Here is a 19,576-nt window from a genome sequence, read left to right on the forward strand (position 1 = left end):
CTAGTATTTTTACAATCAGGAATTGCATAGAATTGTCAATCAGGAAATCGAACTCCTCCCACGGAAAACTTGCAACTGCTCAAAACCGTTGCTAAGGATTTCCTGGCTGTTGGTCCATTCTTCTCATAGGTCTTCAAAAGACACCATGGGCATTGCTGGTGTACCTTCACTCAATGATATTTCATAGCAAAGAAACCCTCTTATAGAGGATGATGTCTAGGTCATAAGTGAGTCTATTGAACTTGGGGATGGTGATTTTTCGTCTTAAGAACAGAGCTGATCACGGGCACGTGTAATAAATCGTGAGGACCTCTCTCTTAACACAGTGTTAAAACTTGACTTTCAAACGCTGACAACCTGGGTTAGTTAAATTCTACCACCCCCTGCTGGGGGGAGAGTACAGAATTCCACGTCCCCAACCTGCTCTCCTACTGGTTAGCTTTCTCAAAATGTGTACAAAGAAAGACCATTGCGAGGGGGGGGGGAGTTGTTTAAGCAAGCAAGACAGACACAGGTACCCTGAAATTCTAGCTGTTATCAAGGCCTCCAAGTTCAGTGTGTTAGTTGGTTTTTGGTATTTGTAACTCTTTGAATGGACGTTCCTTGTTGGTGGCTGCTCTTATATGGGACTTAACCTTTCCCCTCTTCCGCAACCTCACCTGACCCAGGGAAAGTGGTGTGAGCTCAGTACCTGAACTCAGGAGTGCTGGACCCCTCTAGGTCCTGAAGTTCCAACAATAAAATAAAGAAAATTATCCTCCCTACCACAAATTCCAAAAGAAAAGAACCGCCACCCCACCATGAAGAAGTCCTTGCGGCAATAATGTTTTTTTTCATCTGGTTTAGGATATTTGTGACTCTGGTTGCCACCAGCTCTGTGTGACTTGCTTACCCCATACCTCAAGTTTCTGAGGAGCAGGCTGTTGAGGAAGGATCCTCTCAGCCTAGCTAGAGGGGCGTTCTCTTAACGTTTCAGAAAGTAGGTAGGTTAGATACTTTCTCATATAAGACAGGTAACAAAAGTTCCCATTGGGCTCAGCCCCCAGCCTAAAGCTTTGATTTGCTCTTGGCAAGCTGGGGTGCCTCTTTATTAATTTAAAAAGAGTTCAACACTGTGTACAAGTCTCATGTTCTGTAAAATGGAACATTTAGCTTCTTCTGCTGCCGCCGTCTCCCCACTGTTTTACTCAGGCTCACTGCTGTTTGTTGCTTTCTCCCATTCCAAGCTCTCGTCGCTTTGCACGGGGGAATCTGGCCCTGGCCGGACCCGGAGGCCTTGGAACCTCCGGCATTCTGGACACACCCGGATGTGTGTGCAACCCCGAGCGACCAGGACGGCTTCTTGTGCAAGTCTCTGTGCCAGCTGCTCGGGGTCGCCGCCACCACAGAGCTTTCCGTTGCTTAGCATGGTCGTGGTGCGGGCCCTCCGTTCTTCTTGTATAACAGGGCGAGTCCGTATGATCCCCCCTCGCCTCCGACGGGGGTGGAAACTGTCCTTGCAGAGAATGATGCTACGCAGCTCTGTCACCATTTCCTGGCAGACGGATACCTATCAGAGACCCAAGAAAAAGAAGAGCTGTTTCAGAAATATGTTGTCTAAAGGACACTGCCCCCTCTATCTTTCTGGTTTCCTGGGGGCTCTCTCAAATGTTCACTAACTCTTTCTCAACAGCCTGCCTGTTTCTTATTTCACTAGACAAATGTTTTACTTTGTTTCCTGGGCAAAACTGTTGGTCCATCTTTGGATCCTAAGATCCTTGCGACCACATCAGAACTGGGGTTAATCATCCGCAGTTGAACATCCCTGTTTGGTTTAAGCCTCAATAACACTTTGGTTTAGTTCTTACTGGGATGATGAATCTGTGTCTGTGCTGCACTACTTTACTCACGGAATGCTCTCCCATGCAAAAAGAATAGAAGTCCCTGCATGTAGAAAACTAGATGGAGACAGATTCAAGTCTAGCTTTTGTACTAGCTTTCTCTGTGTGGGGTTTTTTTTTGTTTTAAATGAAGGAACATTCAGTCAAGAGGCGCAGCCCAGATACAGGTTTACTCACATCAATGAGATTTAAACAAAAATTTAAAATTCGGCTAAAATTTAATAAAAAATATTTTTTTAAAAAAAGAGATGTGAGGACTAGGTCTTGATTTCTTCATGGGTTCTAGAATTGGAGGTCTTAAACATATCAGCACTTGCCCTGGAACCTTTTGCTGTTCTAAGCTCCCTCCCCTTCATTTAGTAATACATGAGTTTTATGTCTCGGTCACATATTTTCAGCTTAATTTTTTTTATTTTCTGTAAGCAGAGAACACACATAATGATGTCACATGAATCAAGGCATTTCCTACAATTCGAACCAAGTACAGTACACGTATATTTGACATGACGTGAAAATGGGAGGGCTTGCATGAACCAGGGGGAAATTACAAAGTAAAAATCCAAATTATTTTCCCGACTTCTACTAACAATAATAACCATGTAATATGCCTGTGAAGATGGCGACAAGTAAGGCTGCTTGTCATCGAGTTCTACAGTATGTTCTAGTTTCAATTTGTTTTTATCTGAATATTTTAAAGTCATTTGGCTCAGCAGTTATTGTTAATTGTTACATACAACCAAGGAGCTTATCTGTTTTACTTTTAGGTGGGCTTAAAAGTCATACATTTTAATTGGAGGGCAGGCACTGAGAGAGCAGCTGTTTGGCTCAGTATTTTTAACTGATAAGAAATACTTAGAACAGGCATCCCCAACCTGCGGCCCTCCAGATGTTTTGGCCTACAACTCCCATGATCCCTAGCTAACAGGACCAGTGGTCAGGGATGATGGGAATTGTAGTCCAAATCATCTGGAGGGCTGAAGGTTGGGGATGCCTGACTTAGAAGATCATCTTGACTGAAGGATACACTGCAGTTTTAACAGTTTTATCATGGTTATTACACAAGCGCAGACCCACAGTGCTTCAGATAAAGCATCTAGAACTCCATTGCCAAACTTAGTCCAGAAATCTATGCTGGACTACTGTATCTCAGCAAGTGAGACAGAAATCTCTGTGACGTAATTGTGCCAACATGTAATTAATATGTCTTACGTAGACAGCCCTGTCCTCATCAGTATTTCTCAACCTTGGGTGCCAGCTGTTTTCAGACTACAATTCCCATCATTCCTACCCACTGGTCTTGCTAGCTATGGATGATGGGAGTTGTAGTCCCAAAACAGCTGGAGGGACAAGTCTGGGGATGCCTGCCCTACACGCATTATGTTTATCCTGCAGAATGGCAAAATGTCCAGGAAAACTATGTGATCTTCCCTTCAAGCACCTGTAGTCCAAAAACAGCTGGAGACCCAAAGTTGGGAAACACTGCAGGGGGCTGGAAATGCCTTCTCCCAAGTAAGAGCTTTTGCTACATATTCCTCTAATGAAATCTTAGCTAACTGGTCGATCGATCCAGACTTGCTAGGAGCTGATATATATGCTGTAAGGCACCCTCAGCTTCTTCCGTACAACAACATGTCAACTGTGTAATAACAGTCTTGGCATAATAGACTCAACCACAACAGAGACTGAAACTCCCTCACTGTGGGAACTTTTACGCAACCAATGTCTGCTGTCTAAACAAACAGCAGAGGGAATCTTTAGTAGAACTGATTCATTGGAAAAGAAAGTTCTGGGTTTGAATGCCAGAATTGGTACACTGGTCGGGTTAGCGGAGACAAGAATTCTGACAGTAGACCTGCAAGATACCTACCAGCAAAGAAACTAAAATTAGAGTTGGTTTGAAGGTACATCAAGACGGAGATAGGTCTGAGTTTGCTAAGTCCCTATCAGATTCAGTAACAAAAAGGTTAAATGACATCTGTCAAGATTAGAACTTGAGCTCAGAAACCTGCTTTTACACTAATATGAATCCTCAAGAGATGGACTTGGGGGAGTTGTTTTCCATTCTTAACTTGACCCCTTCTGATCCAAGGCTACTGATGGTGGATGAGTATGCTGATAACCCACTTGCTACCTTCCAAGGAAATGATCTTGGGCTGTCACCTAATCTAATTTGTTTAAACCCCAATCTGGCATCTTTTGATGGATCTGAAGACTTCAGGTCAGCACTCTGCATTTCCTGCTCCCCAGCACAGAAGGGAGGAAAAGGCAGTAAATCGTTCTATCCAGACACTGAGGTCCAGCGCCGAGGGCCTTCTGGCAGTTCCCTCACTGCGAGAAGCCAAGTTACAGGGAACCAGGCAGAGGGCCTTCTCGGTAGTGGCACCTGCCCTGTGGAACGCCCTCCCACCAGATGTCAAAGAGAACAACTACCAGACTTTTAGAAGACATCTGAAGGCAGCCCTGTTTAGGGAAGCTTTTAATGTTTGATGCATTACTGTATTTTAATATTTTGTTGGAAGCCACCCAGAGTGGCTGGGGAAGCCCAGCCAGATGGGCAGGGTATAGATGATGATGATGATGATATTAATACAATACTGGGAAAGGTAGTGAATGAGAGAGTAAGTCCAAATTCCAATGATAATACTTCGAGAAAGAGTTCCTCAGATGTTCTACAGGTAATCATTCATAACTGGCCAGTGAAGAAATCCAGCGGTATAATGAGAACAATCTGAATTGCAAGCAGGAATTCAGGCAAAATGCAAGTATTGGAAGAAATATGCCCAGGTTAGAGACCCAAAAATCCTACCCTGCCAGCAATCTATTTCCCAGAAATCAAAGCGATTATCCATCAACAAATGCTCAAGATAAGCCCAGGCCTAGGGGTAATTATAGAAAAAGAAATTATTATACCTTCAGCTCTCCTTTAAGATACCATAACTGACTAGAAAACATCCAGAAAGGTCTTAACATTCATTCCTGGAACCTGGCGGGTTGGGATAATAAAAAGGTGGATAAAGATTGAGCAGCGATATTCAAGAGAACGATATAGTAATCATCTGACAAGCTAGTGTCAACTTTTTATGAACAAATCTCCAAATCTTGTTGATGTCTTCCAGCAAATTGTCACAGAACTCAGGCCCTATTTGATAACTTCTACAATTACTAACTACACACAATCAACACACCGTGGCTGGTTTGACGGTCAACACAAGGTGGCTAAGAAAGTTCTGGCCAGGCAATTAGGGATTCGCATAAGAAGCCATGAGAGGAATCCATGGAAAATTCTATCTAATGTAGACTGGAATGCAAAAGTCTGCTCGAAAACAAAAAGGTGTATATATGAAAACCCAGTGGCAGGAATTGGGACTAGCAGTAATGGAACAGAGGGAAGATGATTTCTGTGAACTAGTGGTCCGGGGTGTAAACAAAGTGATCATCACAGGAAGCCTCAATTCCTAACTCTGATTGGGTTAAATATTTCTCCAATACATTTGGTGGTTATTCTGGGCAATCACATGTAGCAGCAGTGTATGGATTTCTCAAACCTACCAAAGCATTGTAACGAGATAAAAGCCCTTATTTCCTACCTGAAATCAAATAAAACTCAAGGAGAAGATACACTTTCATCCAAGCTCTATAAGGAATATATAGAATGGTGGGTGCTTATCATGGCTGGCTTGTTTACCACAATAAAAAACACGGGACAAATGCCCTCTGAATGAAAAAATGAGAATTGTTTCCCTGATTTAGAAGAATGGGGTTAGAAATGATCTACAAAACTGTTGGCCAATTAGCTTGTTAGACATCTCCTCAAAGCTCTCTGCATGGTACCCTCTTCAAAAATTATCAGATCGGTTGCAAAATAACATTATTCATGAAGAACAAGCAGAATTCAGAGGACACAGTACCATTGATGCTTTACTCTGAACCATATTGTAAGGAAATACACTAAGAATATTAAGAACAACCTTTATGTAGCCCTTATTGATTTTTCTGCTGCATTCGATTCTATTATTCGAAAAAGACTGGGAGAAATTTCAGATTGCCAACATCGACTGCAGACGTCTGCTATTGATTCAAGAACTATGCAGCAATACAGAAATGAGGGTCATAGTAGGTTTAAATGGTGGTATGACTGATGATTTTAAAAAATCACGAGGAGTGAAGTAAGGTTGCATTCTGGCTCCCATACTTTTAAACCTTTATATTAATGAGTTGGTGCCATATTTAGCCAACGCATAGAATACTTGGTAGTACAGATAAAAATAAATCACTTCATACTTATTTAGCACCTTTGAAAATTGCATGCTGTTTTCTGCAAAGCTTATACAATAGTGGCCATGTTAACATAATATCTCCTGGCTTTTCCCCAGCTGCCGCCAACTCTCATTTGAAAAGGGAGCTTTTCTGTTATCATAAGTGTTCATTCTTTGTCCACACAGTATATACTGGCACAGAAGCTCCCTTCCAAAATCCAGCAATATCAATTTTTGCTGCTGAAAGCAAAAAAAAAAAAAAAAAAAGCCAAAATGTTTTTATAACAAGTTGGTTTTTTATAATTCCCCAGTGAACTGAACAACACCATGGGATTTTTACGGTACCTTATTGTTTAAGACATCCTCTGGCTCACCACCACAGAAAAGCCGTTATTTATCACATGTGCAATAGTGTGCCTCTGGCTTTAAACTCTTCCAAAGAAGCACTATAATGGGTTTTTTGTTTTTTTAAAAAGCTCATTTTAAGATGTATGAGATTCTACAGAATACTTTCTGTTCCCTTTGCACACCATAAAGGGAATGTATCTCATCCTCTACAAAACTTAGAACTTGTCTCGCTTTTATTGAGTGTCCAAAGTGCCCTGTTCTCACCATCCTCTCATCAATGCAACAACTCTGGTAAAGAAATGAGTAGTTTTGTCCCCATATTGCAGATCGTTTCAGGAGACGGAGTGACTAGTTTAATTTGTGGAAATTTCCTTGAGAGCATTACTTCATTTTCTCTAATCGTCCATTCATATACTGGTAGCTTGTATGCTAAAGGTAAAGGGACCCCTGACCATTAGGTTCAGTTGTGGCCGACTCTGGGGTTGTGGTGCTCATCTCGCTTTATTGGCCGAGGGAGCCGGCGTACAGCTTCTGGGTCATGCAGCCAGCATGACTAAGCAGTTTCTGGCGAACCAGAGCAGTGCACGGAAACGCCATTTACCTTCCCACCGGAGCGGTACCTATTTATCTACTTGCACTTTGACGTGCTTTCGAACTCCTAGGTTGGCAGGAGCTGGGACCGAGCAACGGGAGCTCCTGCCCCATCGCGGGGATTCGAACCGCCAACCTTCTGATCGGCAGGTCCTAGGCTATGTGATTTAATCTACAGCACCACCCGCGTCCCTGCTTGTATGCTACTGAGCCCAAATCAAGGAGTTAACGTTAATCTTCAAAGCCCTAAATAACTTGAAACTGGAATACTTGAAAATAGTGCCTCTCCCTGTATCACCCTACCTGGACCCTACCTAAGACCTTCAGGAAAGGCCCTTCTGGAGGGACCATCACTCGGTGTGGCGCATTGTTCATTGGCTCGGAAAATGGCTTCTCTGTTGTGGTACTTGGGTGATGGAATCCTCTTTCCTCCATCCGGTGCTCTTGCATATGGCTTTATATGGCATTATATGACTGAAGATGGACCACTTCACCCTGACGTATGGACTTATGGGGGTGACTGATCTGTGAGCTAGCTGTAATTGAGGAATGCTCATCTATAGGTTTGGGGTTGGTTTTAATCTGGTTTTAATTTGTTATGCAGGCAATGACTGATAAATTCCCATCCGGAAGATGTGTGATCACATGCATGGTGCTGAAAATGCCAAAAAAAGGATGGAACGGGGGTGGGGCAGGGGTACTTATAAGCTCTCCACTGACACATGTGGGGGCTGGGAATGGAACACCTACATAAAATAGTTGTTTTTCATAGTTCTAATACATGGGTAGGCAAACTAAGGCCCAGGGGCCAGATCCGGCCCAATTGCCTTCTCAATCTGGTCTGCAGATGGTCCAGGAATCAGCGTGTTTTTACATGAGTAGAATGTGCCCTTTTATTTAAAAGGCATCTCTGGGTTATTTGTGGGGCCTGCCTGGTGTTTTTACATGAGTAGAATGCGTTCCTTTATTTAAAATGCATTTCTGGGTTATTTGTGGGGCATAGGAATTCGTTCATTATTATTTTTCCCCAAAATATAGTCCGGCCCCCCACAAGATCTGAGGGACAGTGGACCGGCCCCCTGCTGAAAATGTTTGCTGACCCCTGTTCTAATATATATGCAGCTATGTTTGTAAACTATCCTGGGATCACATGTGATAAAGGGGGGGTGCTATAGTGAATTATAACAAAAAACAGCCATCTCAATTCGGCCTGTGGACGGTCCAGGAATCAGTGTGTTTTTACATGAGTAGAATGTGTCCTTTTATTTAAAATGCATCTCTGGGTTATTTGTGGGGCCTGCCTGGTGTTTTTACATGAGTAGAATGCGTTCCTTTATTTAAAATGCATTTCTGGGTTATTTGTGGGGCATAGGAATTCATTCATATATTTTTTTCCAAAATATAGTCCGGCCCCCCACAAGGTCTGAGGGACAGTGGACGGGCCCTCTGCTGAAAACGTTTGCTGACCCCTGTTCTAATATATATGCAGCTATGTTTGTAAACTATCCTGGGATCACATGTGATAAAGGGGGGGGGGCTACAGTCAATTATAACAAAAAACAGCAACATCACACTGTTTCTTCCTTTCTAAATATATTGACTTACGTTTGTTAGCACCATAGAGCTCAGTCAGATAATTTTAGGCAAACATTTTGGTGCCAAGATGAGTTGCGTCCGTATTTCCTGGAAGCCCTCCCCCTCCCCAAAACACCATCATTCCATGTTGGTTCACTACAATTTACAGCCCCAATTATCTACAGCTTCAACGTTTTGTGTTTGTTTGAAAAATAGCCCTTGTGATTAGTAACAATGACATCACCATAAAACCAATCATATTTCGCTACGTGCTGATATAAGTATGGGCAGACAAAGCTGTTTTAGAGTAAGGGCATGACTTTTGCAATAGACATTACCCTTGCTCTGAACTAGATTCATTTGCTTGTGTCATCGTCACATAGCCAAGTATGACTGGCTGTGTGATAAACAAAATAAATATATTTCAAACAAAAATAATTCCCAATCACTCATTCCATTACAGAAAAGAATCATTAAAGATGCTCCAAAATGGCAGATACAGGCAAGGGGGTAGGGGAGAAAAATGTTTGTAAAACGTACCCATTCTGCTTCTGTCCTAGTTAACAGGGAAATATCTAGAGCTAACTTGGCTTGTCAGCTATCCAAAGAAACATATTGTTACCAGTATGTGGACTTAGAAAAAAGTTGTTGCCTGTTAGGATGCCACTAATGAGAATGTACACCTCAATATGTACCTAGGGATTTAAATTTTTTTTTAAAAGAAATGGATATCTTTGAAGTCCAGTGCTATTCTTAGTTGTGCCAAAATGTAACACAAAACATATGCATAGAACAATATGTACATTTCAGTCAGATCAGGTTTTATATTAAATGGACATGTAGTAAGTAACGTGAGAAGAAACATTAACATAATTCATCATAGTAAAATGAGAAAAAAGTCTCTTGGTGCTGACACAGAGAAGGCACTTAGTCATCTGAATTGGCAGTGTTTAAAAGCAATGTTAATTGTAATGGAATTCAGCTCCAAATTTATTGGAATGATTAATTCTCTATATATTCTGAGGCAATTGTGAATCACGTATTGTCAGTAATTTCTTTTGAAAAGAGGGAGAAAGCAGAGCTGCATTCCTTCCCTGTTTTTGTTTAGTAGTTCTGTTTGTACCCTTTGCTCCCGAGAATCGTAAAATAGTAGGTTATAGCAGTAGCTTCAAAAACATGAAAGAACAGCCAGCTTGCAGATGATACCACTTTAATTTAGAGTAGCTATATTTCATGAAATCAAGACAGAACTGAAGGAATATCAGCATATTTGAAGCAGCAAAGTTAAAGTCAGTAAATCAGAATCATTAGAGAGATATTTGATAAGTAACTTAAAATAATATGTCAAGTATTTATCATATAAATAGTTAGTTGCTATATGCTTGGGATAAATATATATTTTGTTTTTTTTATGAAATATTTATTAAGATTTTTCAAATTCAATACAAAAAAATCAAAAAGAACAAAAAATGCAAAAAAAGAAAAGATTTAAAAACACATGAAATTTACAATTCCATATTTTCATTACCATATTTCCCTGACTTCCCCACACCTCCCCTTCTTGTATTCCAATTCAAATTGTTTGTTCAACAAGTTCCTATCCCCAATTTTTAACCTTTTTATATTTAATTCATTTTTTTTAAAAAAACACCAATTTTAACTTATAGACATCAATATTTGTACCTCAATACACAAGCCTTTTTCTAAAGTCGACCCAAATTCCATTCCACGAATTTCCCAATTTTCATATTAATAACCAAACAAAAAAAAAAATGTAAAACAGATCATAATTATACACCCTTTGGATTCTCAAACCCCACCACCCCCTTTCCCGGTTTCGATCCCCAACAAATATCCAACAGTCTTAATCTTCTATCAGCCTGGAGATCTCACGTCCGAGGCTCTTAATTCTCTCTCAGTTCCTCTCTGCCGGTTTTTTTGATAGTGCTTAATATTAAACTCCAAATCTCGGAGGAGCTCTGTCCCAATAAAGTCCATATTTCTTCCAGCCAGACCTCCATACTTAAAAGCAAGCTCCAAAAGTCCAGTTGTCACAAAAACTCCAGCTTCCACTTTAATCAGATTTGTAATCCATAGGTCTTCAGGTCTCCACACAAGAAGATCTCTCCATTCTTCAGTCGCCAATTTAAACCAGAATTTCATCATCCAATACTTATTTTCCTTTGTAGTCATCCTGTCAGGCCTTTGGTTTGATTTCTTGTTTCCCTTTGTGAGCATGATATCAGGCCTCTGGCTCTCCTTTGTCGTTTGCAAAATTACAGCTCCTCCTTCCTTCTCAGAAACAACATATATCTCTTTCTCCACACTTTCAAAATTCTCAAAGTTCTCTTTTTGTCCAGCTGCATGGGCTTCCTGAGTCAAGTCCTTATCAAATTCCGTAATGTTATTTACTGTTAAGCTCCAAGTTGTTACATTTGTAGCCAAAACATCAATTTGGCCTTGTAACTTTCCCAGGAGAACAAATACTCTGTCCAGCCCAGCCTGAATTTTCCCTCTTCCAGCCATTCTTGTAGTGTCCCAAATCCCCCTCTAGAGGGATTTTGGTAACTTAGTATTCTTTCCAGTTAAAATCCAAAAGTCAGGTTAATTTGTATCAGTTCTTACTTATTTTCAACAAAATATAACCAGGTTGCAGCAACTGTATCCAGCAGAGACAGCAGAAACAAAGTTCTCTTTTTCCTTTTTGACAGCTAATTTTGACAGCTGTCAAACTCCTCTATATCTCCTCAGCAGGCTCTCTCGTGAATCGCTCCCGGGTCCGGGGGGGGGGTGGGGTGGCACTTCAACTCTCAAAATTAACTCTTATCCTCCAGGACAATTACTTATACTTGTATCGCCAAATCGTGAAATTAATATCTTTTATCGAAGAAACAATTCTCTCGACCTTAGTTAACTAGTCCTTGCTTTAGATTTTTTACAAGGCGGGGAGGCGGACTTCCTGTTTGCGCCTTCCCCGATCGTGCCAAATTCCAAAGAAAATTTCCTTAAAAAGTCCAATTTCCGTACTACTCACGGGTTGTTACTTTTAGGGTCCGATTGTTCACAGGAAAAAGTCAGCGCCCTCCGACCATGGCTCGCAGCTTCACTCCCCAGGAGAAGCAGTCGACTCTCAGCACCGCGCCGCTCACCCCGTCCCCCGTTCTGAAGCCTTTAAAAAGGCTTCTTCACAGGGGGCCACTAGGTGGCGCATCGGAAGATGGCTGACAATAACATCTCTCCGACCCACACGAGGTAATTTGGAGGCTATGATGGGGGTAATTAGCCTCCTTAACCCCCCCAGGATTATGGGGGGGACGGCCCTTGCCTGCTGTGCCCTATACCACCCCCGAATTTGTGGGGGTGGGGGCACTAGGCACAAAGCCCTCCTGTGGGATTCCGGCACTCCTTGATGCTGTCTCTGATCCGCGCCTCTAGTTTGCAAGAATCTTCAAAAGAAACAATTTGGACGAGATAAATTGCACATACTTCAAGGAAAAAGGGGGAGTAAAGACTGCTGACAGAAGAGATCTCTGATAACAAGGCAAGAACAAAATATGAGAAGATACGTCAAGATACGGTATTGCAAAGGACTGAGGGGGGAGGGGGAAAAAACTTTCCTTTCCTCTTTATGTGATTAAACAAGAATCCCCTCCCCTAATGAGTTAGAACTTTAAGGACTTAAGCTGTGATTTAAGGCTGTGTGGAGATAAACTTTCGAACCAAAGCAATGTTTCAAGACGAAGCTGGAAAGTTAAGAGTTTTGGAATGACGCAGTTAAAAATGCCGTCGCCATTTTGGGAGGCATTGTTGGAGCTCTTGGGTCTGGGAGGAGAAAGAGAGAAATAGAGCTGTTTACATATCGTGGATTAACTCCTCTGTGGGACTTAAGAGCGAAAAAATGCCTGATTTATGATGGAAAGAGTGATGTTATCTACGAAGGAGATATATGGAAACCATCTGGACTTAGATTGGAAGAACGGGAAATTCACACAGGATTATTATATTTGCTTATCGGCTTAAGGAGACTAACAGAAGAGATCGTAAAAGAAAAAGAAATTATATGAACAAGATATGATGTAGAAACACCAAGATAAGACTGGATAGAATTATGAACTTTGTCTGGACTGATTGGGACTGATTTGGACACTAACGCAGTAATAAGAAGATGATTTGAATCCCCCTTTGGATCTTGAAGTATGGGTTCCCCCAACAAAATTTAAAAATTTGGCTTTGTAATTTGGAATTTATGTGATGTGATCTAATTTGATGTGATTGGCCAGTTAATAAAAATTATTTAAAAAAATAAATAAAAAGGCTTCTTCACAGGTCGGGGGGGGCGCAAATGGTGCCCGCCGAGTCACCAGGTTCACAGGCTTCCGCGCCTGTGATTTCTAAGGGTCCCCGCGTTGCCGCAGCGGCAAGACCCAACTCCTGAAGAGCCGATTCCCTCCGGAGCTCGGAGGGAATCCGTCATTAGCCGTTCGCGCTAACCCGGAAGTCCGGGATAAATATATATTTTGATGGGACAAAAATATTTAGTTTAGTTTAGTTTCTACTGTTCCATGCTCCCAAACCTGTGTGTGGGAAACTACAACTCACCACTCCTATGTACTAGGAAATTCATCATCAATTCTACAACTTGGCTTAAATTTAATATCGATTAAGAACTAAATGGGCCATCATTGGACAATGCGCCACTGGCCTGATCCAGCAGGCTCGTTTTAGGTTCTTATGTTTGTAACTTCTTTTTCATTGGCAAAAGATTGGGAAATGTGAATACATCAAAACGAATGTGGAATGAGGAGATCAGCAAATAGGTAGCCATCTTGGTTTCTGGCAGTGGTATTCTATGAACTACTATTTTCAATTCTATTCCATCAACTATGAGGGCCACTTCATATGTTACACGATTTTCAGCACAAAAACTATATTCTCCTGCAGAGTGAAGCCACACTTAATAATGGAGCTTAGCATATTGGACCGAGAAAGGGGAAGGGGGAAGAGAATGGCATATAAAATGACCTACACACAGATTACACGCCTGTTCCTACACGGAAGTGCTTTCCATATTCAAAATGTACCACAATGTCTACCATTCACATTGAAATACCCAAGCCATATTTCTTTATGCCAGTATCCAGATTATTCACAGTCTTATTCCAAGCTCCACCACTACATTTTCATAGGCGACACCACTCACTGAAACAATCAGTCTTATTTAGGATTTTCCTTACATTTGAGAACCCATCAGATTGTTCACTTGGTACCCAACACTTGTGAATCATGCTTGATAAAATGTTAGAATGTATACCTGGCGAAGGCTTACCTCAGAGTGTTCAGAGTGTCGGAGGTTCCATAAGAACTCAAGCATTGCCATAAAAATCGCTACGATTAAACCACATATCAGAACCACAAAGATTCCACCTATATTCTCCATTCCTAGGCCTAAAAAGCAAAACAAAGAAAAAAATAGGAAGAACAACAATATTAATAATATGTAGGGATTTTTTTCAGCTTGAAATCATAGGAACTCAGTTCCGGCACCTCTCAGGTGGCCGCCATTGCCATTCTAAGAGAACGAGGGAGGTGTTCATGGTGAATACTGGCATCTCTTTTTCTAGAAAAATAGCACTGTTAATATGTTAGGCAAACTTCTAAGGAACTATTTTTTTTTATTCATTGGGGTGAATGGGCTGATCTAGCCCTTGGCTGACTGGGAGCAAGGCATTAAGCTCACTGCTCCAACAGAACCTTACTATTCTGGTTTTACTGTCCAAAAACAGTGACTCAGGTGTTGCCGGAGAGCAAGAATCTGTCTTGGCTCAAACCATTACCCTTTTTGTCTGAACGTGAGCTAGAAGAGACCTAGCTGCACAGGGCAAACTGAGCTGTAAGTGTCCTGATGAAGGCTCCCTCTATTGACAGGCTGATTTAGGGCAGTGCGAGTGGTGTGGTCCCACAGGGCACACAACAGAGGGCGCTTTCTCAAAGCCCGGTAAGTGCTTGCTTGCCTGGCTTTGAGAAGGAGGTGTGAAGGCTCTGACAGGGTCCTAGAGTCCTACTTACTCCTGAAAGCCGGGCAAGTGCTTACTGGCCTCTTGGAAGGAGGTAGGGGGGCCCTAGGACCCTGCCAGAGCTTTACACCTCCTTCTCAAAGCCTGGCTGGGGGCTGCTGGGAGGGCATCAGATGGCCTTGCTTATTATCAGATTCCGCCCCTGATATTGATGTGAATCCTGCCCTCCATTCAGACATGCTTAGAGACACCTGTGCCAAGTGAGCATGGCAACACAGTGATGCCTTGGACCTAACCTGAAGCTTCAAACATGTGAAACACACAGTGCAAATACAAGAACGCCTTAGTTGTGAGTATCAAATGGTGCAGTAAGACTGGCGAAGAGTTGGAATACCTCCTGCACCTTCACTGTGATTTAATGGTTGTGGAAAGAGAATGTTAGTTATACTCCCTTGCATATAAAGGGCTATATCCATTGTGCCCTTGTGCTAGCAGATGGGCGAGTTTGAATGTTGTGCAACCGAAGACTCCAATGCAACAACTGTACTAGTGGAAACTCATTGCAGAAGAGATTTAGTTATTTATTACTTATTTCATGAAATGTACACAAAAAACCCTCAAAGCATCTGTTGCGCAACAAAAGTTACCAGTAACCTGCTTATGCATTCTGCTGGCACAGAACATTTTGCCAGGGGGGCAAGATGTTCCACTAAATGACTTTAACTAGATTGGAATCAACCAAGGTTTGCACAAAAACCTTGAAACTACTAAGCCAAAGCATAGAATCAGGAAATAGAAAGATAGCCATAGGGTGTTGGGGGCCCAGCTTCAGCAAGCTACAGTAGGATGAATTTCTCTTGTGATCCACCCTAAGATCTTTTGATGAAGGGCAGTATATAAATCTAATCTATAATAATAAAAATAAAAATACTGATGGACAGGTGGTTAAAAGTAAGTGTTCCTTTAAATCTTCTGACAAATAATTTTCCACTACAGGTATGCTTGAGTAGTTGATGGAATACAGATAATATAAGCTATAAGAGCAGTCAGATAAATTGTTCTCTACATATACCTTGGCTGGGTCAAAGCATTAGACATTTAACAAAGAGAAGCATGTAAATTAAAGAATAGGAAGATGACAATGGAATTATAACATTTGGTAGAAGTAACATCAGAGCATAGCATGTATTTTGATCTGTGACTATAGTGTACAACTATGGTTATTTTTTAAAAGTAGGATAGAGAAGATCTAATTTGAGATTTCCACTTCGTTCTTAGCTGTAAATAATGATGAAGGAGTCCTTTCCTGGGCTGCTTTTATTTGAAACAAGAACACAGAACATTTGAAGGGAAATGAATGTAGAGGAAAAATCAACTTGACATGTGCTACAGATTGGATCCGAGACATGGCCCCCAAGTGATCAGGTTTCCTCTGTTTCTTTCTAGTGCTCTGCCGTCTATCTTTTATTGTTACCTTCAACCTTCATGCAGCTCCTTCAAATGCCATCATTCCACATACCTGCTGTTCCTCAAGGGAGTGAAAATAAGGAATTTGAGAGTTTAAGGCCTACTGTTACTCATTGCAGTCCTATCAAATTCTACAGGGCCAACCCAATAGATACCATTCTAGGATCCATTTAAAATTTTGAAATTCTGATTTCCCTTTTCTGTCAATTCATAAGGTAGACAAGGCACTTGTCTCTCATCCTAATCAGCAGGTCATGGTCTGCTGGACTTAAGATAAAAATGGTCATAGCTGAGCGTGTAAGTCTTGGTGAAGATCTAAGCAGGAATGGGGTTATCTGTTAAATTTTGGTATCACTCGGTTTCTCATTTTCCCCCTCTTAACTTTACTTCTTCATTTTTCCGCATTAGTTTACAGATTATTATTTTTTAAAGAAGAGTCCTCATGAAAATTTACCAGCATTTTAGTGCAAATTTCTCCTAAACTGCCCATTTTTATATGCAGTTCTGCCTAACTGGCACATTTTTGCAATAATGTATTTTGTATGTTATTTTCCCTAGGGCTTTTTTCTAGAAAAAGAGGTGCCGGAACTTGCTGAGCTTTTTCAGGGGGAGCACCCAGCTAAAGTTGTTGAGGTTTTTTAAGGGGGAAAACCCCACCACCATCACCGCCACACAGCAACGATTGCCATGCATATTAATAATCTGAAGAAGTCCATTGCAAAATTCAGAGACATATGAGTGACAAAGGATGGCTGTGATTCAGCGCACACACTATTTCAGAAAGTGCAGATTAGGTAGGTTCCTCTTTAAATGTGAACAGAATCAAACGTCTCCCCAATCCCTGGATCTAAGCAACACCTCTCTCTCCACCGCTGCTGCTTGTTACTTGGGTCTCAGATGGACTTAACTGTTGATTGAATTGATGACCACGAACCATTTGTTGGCTTGTGCCAAGATTATTGTGTACAACTATTAATCACCTAGGACACTTGTAAAATCTTCCTCTCCCCTCTGGAACAGTAAATCAAAGCTTGAGAATCGATGATTTATTGACTTAATCTCCGCACAGCTTTTAGACATAAAGCCTCGCCACCACCCCTTATAAATCATTGACATACTTTGTTTTATTTTTTAAAGCATAGGGTCATTCCTCTCCATTGTTCTCCACCATCCTTTCAGAAGCACCTCTGGGATGTTCCTGCCGCTCAGTAAATCACACCTGTGTAAGCAGATGTGTTTCCAATAGGGCGGTGTAAGAAAGTAAGACGAGTGTTGTTGGACCAGATCAATCTAGCCCAACATTCTGTTCCAGCAATGGCTGACCCACAAAAAGGGCATGAGCACAACAGAACTCTCATACACAAATGTGCGCATACATGCACACACATTGGTAGAGCATGAGGCTCTTAATCTCAGGGTAGTGGTTTGAGCCCCATGTTGGACAAAAGATTCCTACATTGCAGAGGGTTGAACTCGATAACTTTCACAATCCCTTCTAATTTTGTGATTCCAAGTGGTAAGAATTTTTGTCCCTGGAAGCAAAAGACTTGACTTCCTGTTCCTCCCACTGTGTACTGTAACAACTGCAAGCATTCGGATTGTGCCAGAACAACTTTGATCCATGCCAAAGATCCATGATCTGCAGTACAATCACAGCTAGGCCTGCTCCTAGTCTCCCTTGCTTGCACTACAATCAGCCCACATGCTGCTTTTTTTTCTGGCTGGGATTTGTCAAAGCCCGCTTTCTTCCTCTGCACCCCTGACTGAGTGACAGGTCTCTCTATCCCCCTTTTCCACTTCCCTCCATGTCAGCAGCAACCATTTCATAATTTATCAGTTTATTTTTGTCCCTTTGAAGCTCAGTTATATGTTTGAGATGTCAAGGTAACACAATTAGCGTTCCATCTCCAGATGTCTGACGCTGGCCAGTCAGGCTCTGGGAAGTGCTTCCATAATGCAATCCTGTCTCTGCAAAAATGGTTAGAATGGCTAGAAATGGTTTAGAGTGAGACATGAAAAGCAAAATCATGTCAGCGTTTCAATACGAAATAATATATTCTAATACTTTGACAAAAGAATCAAGGAGATTCTTGTAGATCCCCCTCCCTACATCTTTAAAGATTTCAAACCTTTTCTGGGGGCAGCTGGTGGTGGTGGTGGGGAAATTAGGGAGAAAATACAACCTATTTTAAAACTGTTTCTCAATCCCCCCCCCATTTTCTCACCTCTGTGTTCAAGATCAGATTGTTCAGGTCATACAGCTTTCAGATGTCTGCTTCTTTCCCTTGCCCTGCATGGATATGTACCCACAAGAAAATGATTTGGCAGATGATGGGCGTGTATTGTTGCCCTGATTGTGTTTCTCCGTCATGCTTGATTTTACTGCTTTCCCTTTCCTCCCCAGTCTTGCAAGGGTCAAAAAGACCCTTCCTATAGCCAGGAAACCTTTTATTATCCAATGAAAAGAAAACCCGTTCTGCTTGCTGCTGAACAACAACAACAACTAGCAATTGCTTTGGGCCGGCAACAGCTCCCAGTTGGGCGACATTGGCTTAAAGTCATGTATTTTACGGTGATTTGCATAACATTTCCGGAAGGTCTTGCCCTTGAGCTCCAGAGTTTTATTATTACTCTGTCCCTTGCCCTCCCACTTCTAACCATTTTTAGCTTTGGACCATTAGCCAACAACCTCTTCTGATGAAGTCCCATTGTTGTTTTTAAAGGACTCAGGATCTGGACAGCATCCCCAGAGTGCTCTATTTTCTGATGCCGATGCAGTGGCCATTCATTAGAAACCCGTTTGCCCTCTGCTTGCTTCCAATATTTGTCATTTGGCTCTTTTCCGCTCTCTTTGCCCCGGGCAAAAATACACAGCGTGAGAGGCACAGCAGCAGCCAGTGTTTCGGCTTTCTCCTCTCGTTATTAAAGAAAGAGATCTCAAACCAGGAGGACTCTAAAATCCTTGAGCTGGAAAGGCGACACAGCCCTGGAGCCTGCAGTCGCTCTTGTCGGTAATAACGACCCCATCCCTGTACATTTTCATTAAGGAATACAGACTGGAGGGAGGAAAAGAGACAGCTGTAAGTTTTACCTTTCGCTCGATGGTCCTCCTCTTTGGGGCACTGGCCTCCCGCCCACCACTTCCGTTTCAAGATTTCCAAGCGGTTGTTCTCCTGCAGCTGGAGAATGGCCAAGTCAAACTCATCGCGGAAAAGAGAACCTGCAAAGCCAAGGAGGCCCTTTTCAAAGGGGAGCAGATCACGTGTCTGTTTCTTTCGAGTTTCTTTTTAAAATGCATAATTTACTTGCAGAGTTGAAATTTGCAAGGCTATCCCTAAACTTTGCATTGCTTTCAGCCTTGAAAAAAGCACCAAGCAAACACTTCAGAAAACCTGGACTGTGGAGAGCCAGTTGCAACTCCACTCGTAGCTTGCAACAGAAGATT

At 41.9% G+C, this 19,576-nt stretch overlaps 1 protein-coding gene across 4 annotated transcripts in view; it reads right to left on the bottom strand.

The window, feature by feature from the left end:
* Nucleotides 1–1,023: 1,023 nt before the first annotated feature.
* The window catches only part of GRIK4 (glutamate ionotropic receptor kainate type subunit 4), a 457,517-nt gene continuing 438,964 nt past the window's right edge, over nt 1,024–19,576 (bottom strand). For 3 of the 4 annotated variants that reach the window (XM_083588425.1, XM_083588423.1, XM_083588424.1), the window contains 3 exons: nt 19,223–19,351; nt 13,977–14,095; nt 1,024–1,549 (listed from right to left, as the gene is read on the bottom strand). In XM_083588425.1, coding sequence (XP_083444551.1) covers nt 1,184–1,549; nt 13,977–14,095; nt 19,223–19,351 — 614 coding nt within the window. In that variant the 3' untranslated portion in view covers nt 1,024–1,183. The remainder of the gene's footprint in view (nt 1,550–13,976; nt 14,096–19,222; nt 19,352–19,576) is intronic. The other variant, XM_083588426.1, reaches the window with a different exon arrangement.

The sequence above is a fragment of the Podarcis filfolensis genome (genome assembly GCF_964270895.1).
Source record: "Podarcis filfolensis genome assembly, chromosome: 15".
NCBI classification, from domain to species: Eukaryota; Metazoa; Chordata; class Lepidosauria; order Squamata; family Lacertidae; genus Podarcis; species Podarcis filfolensis.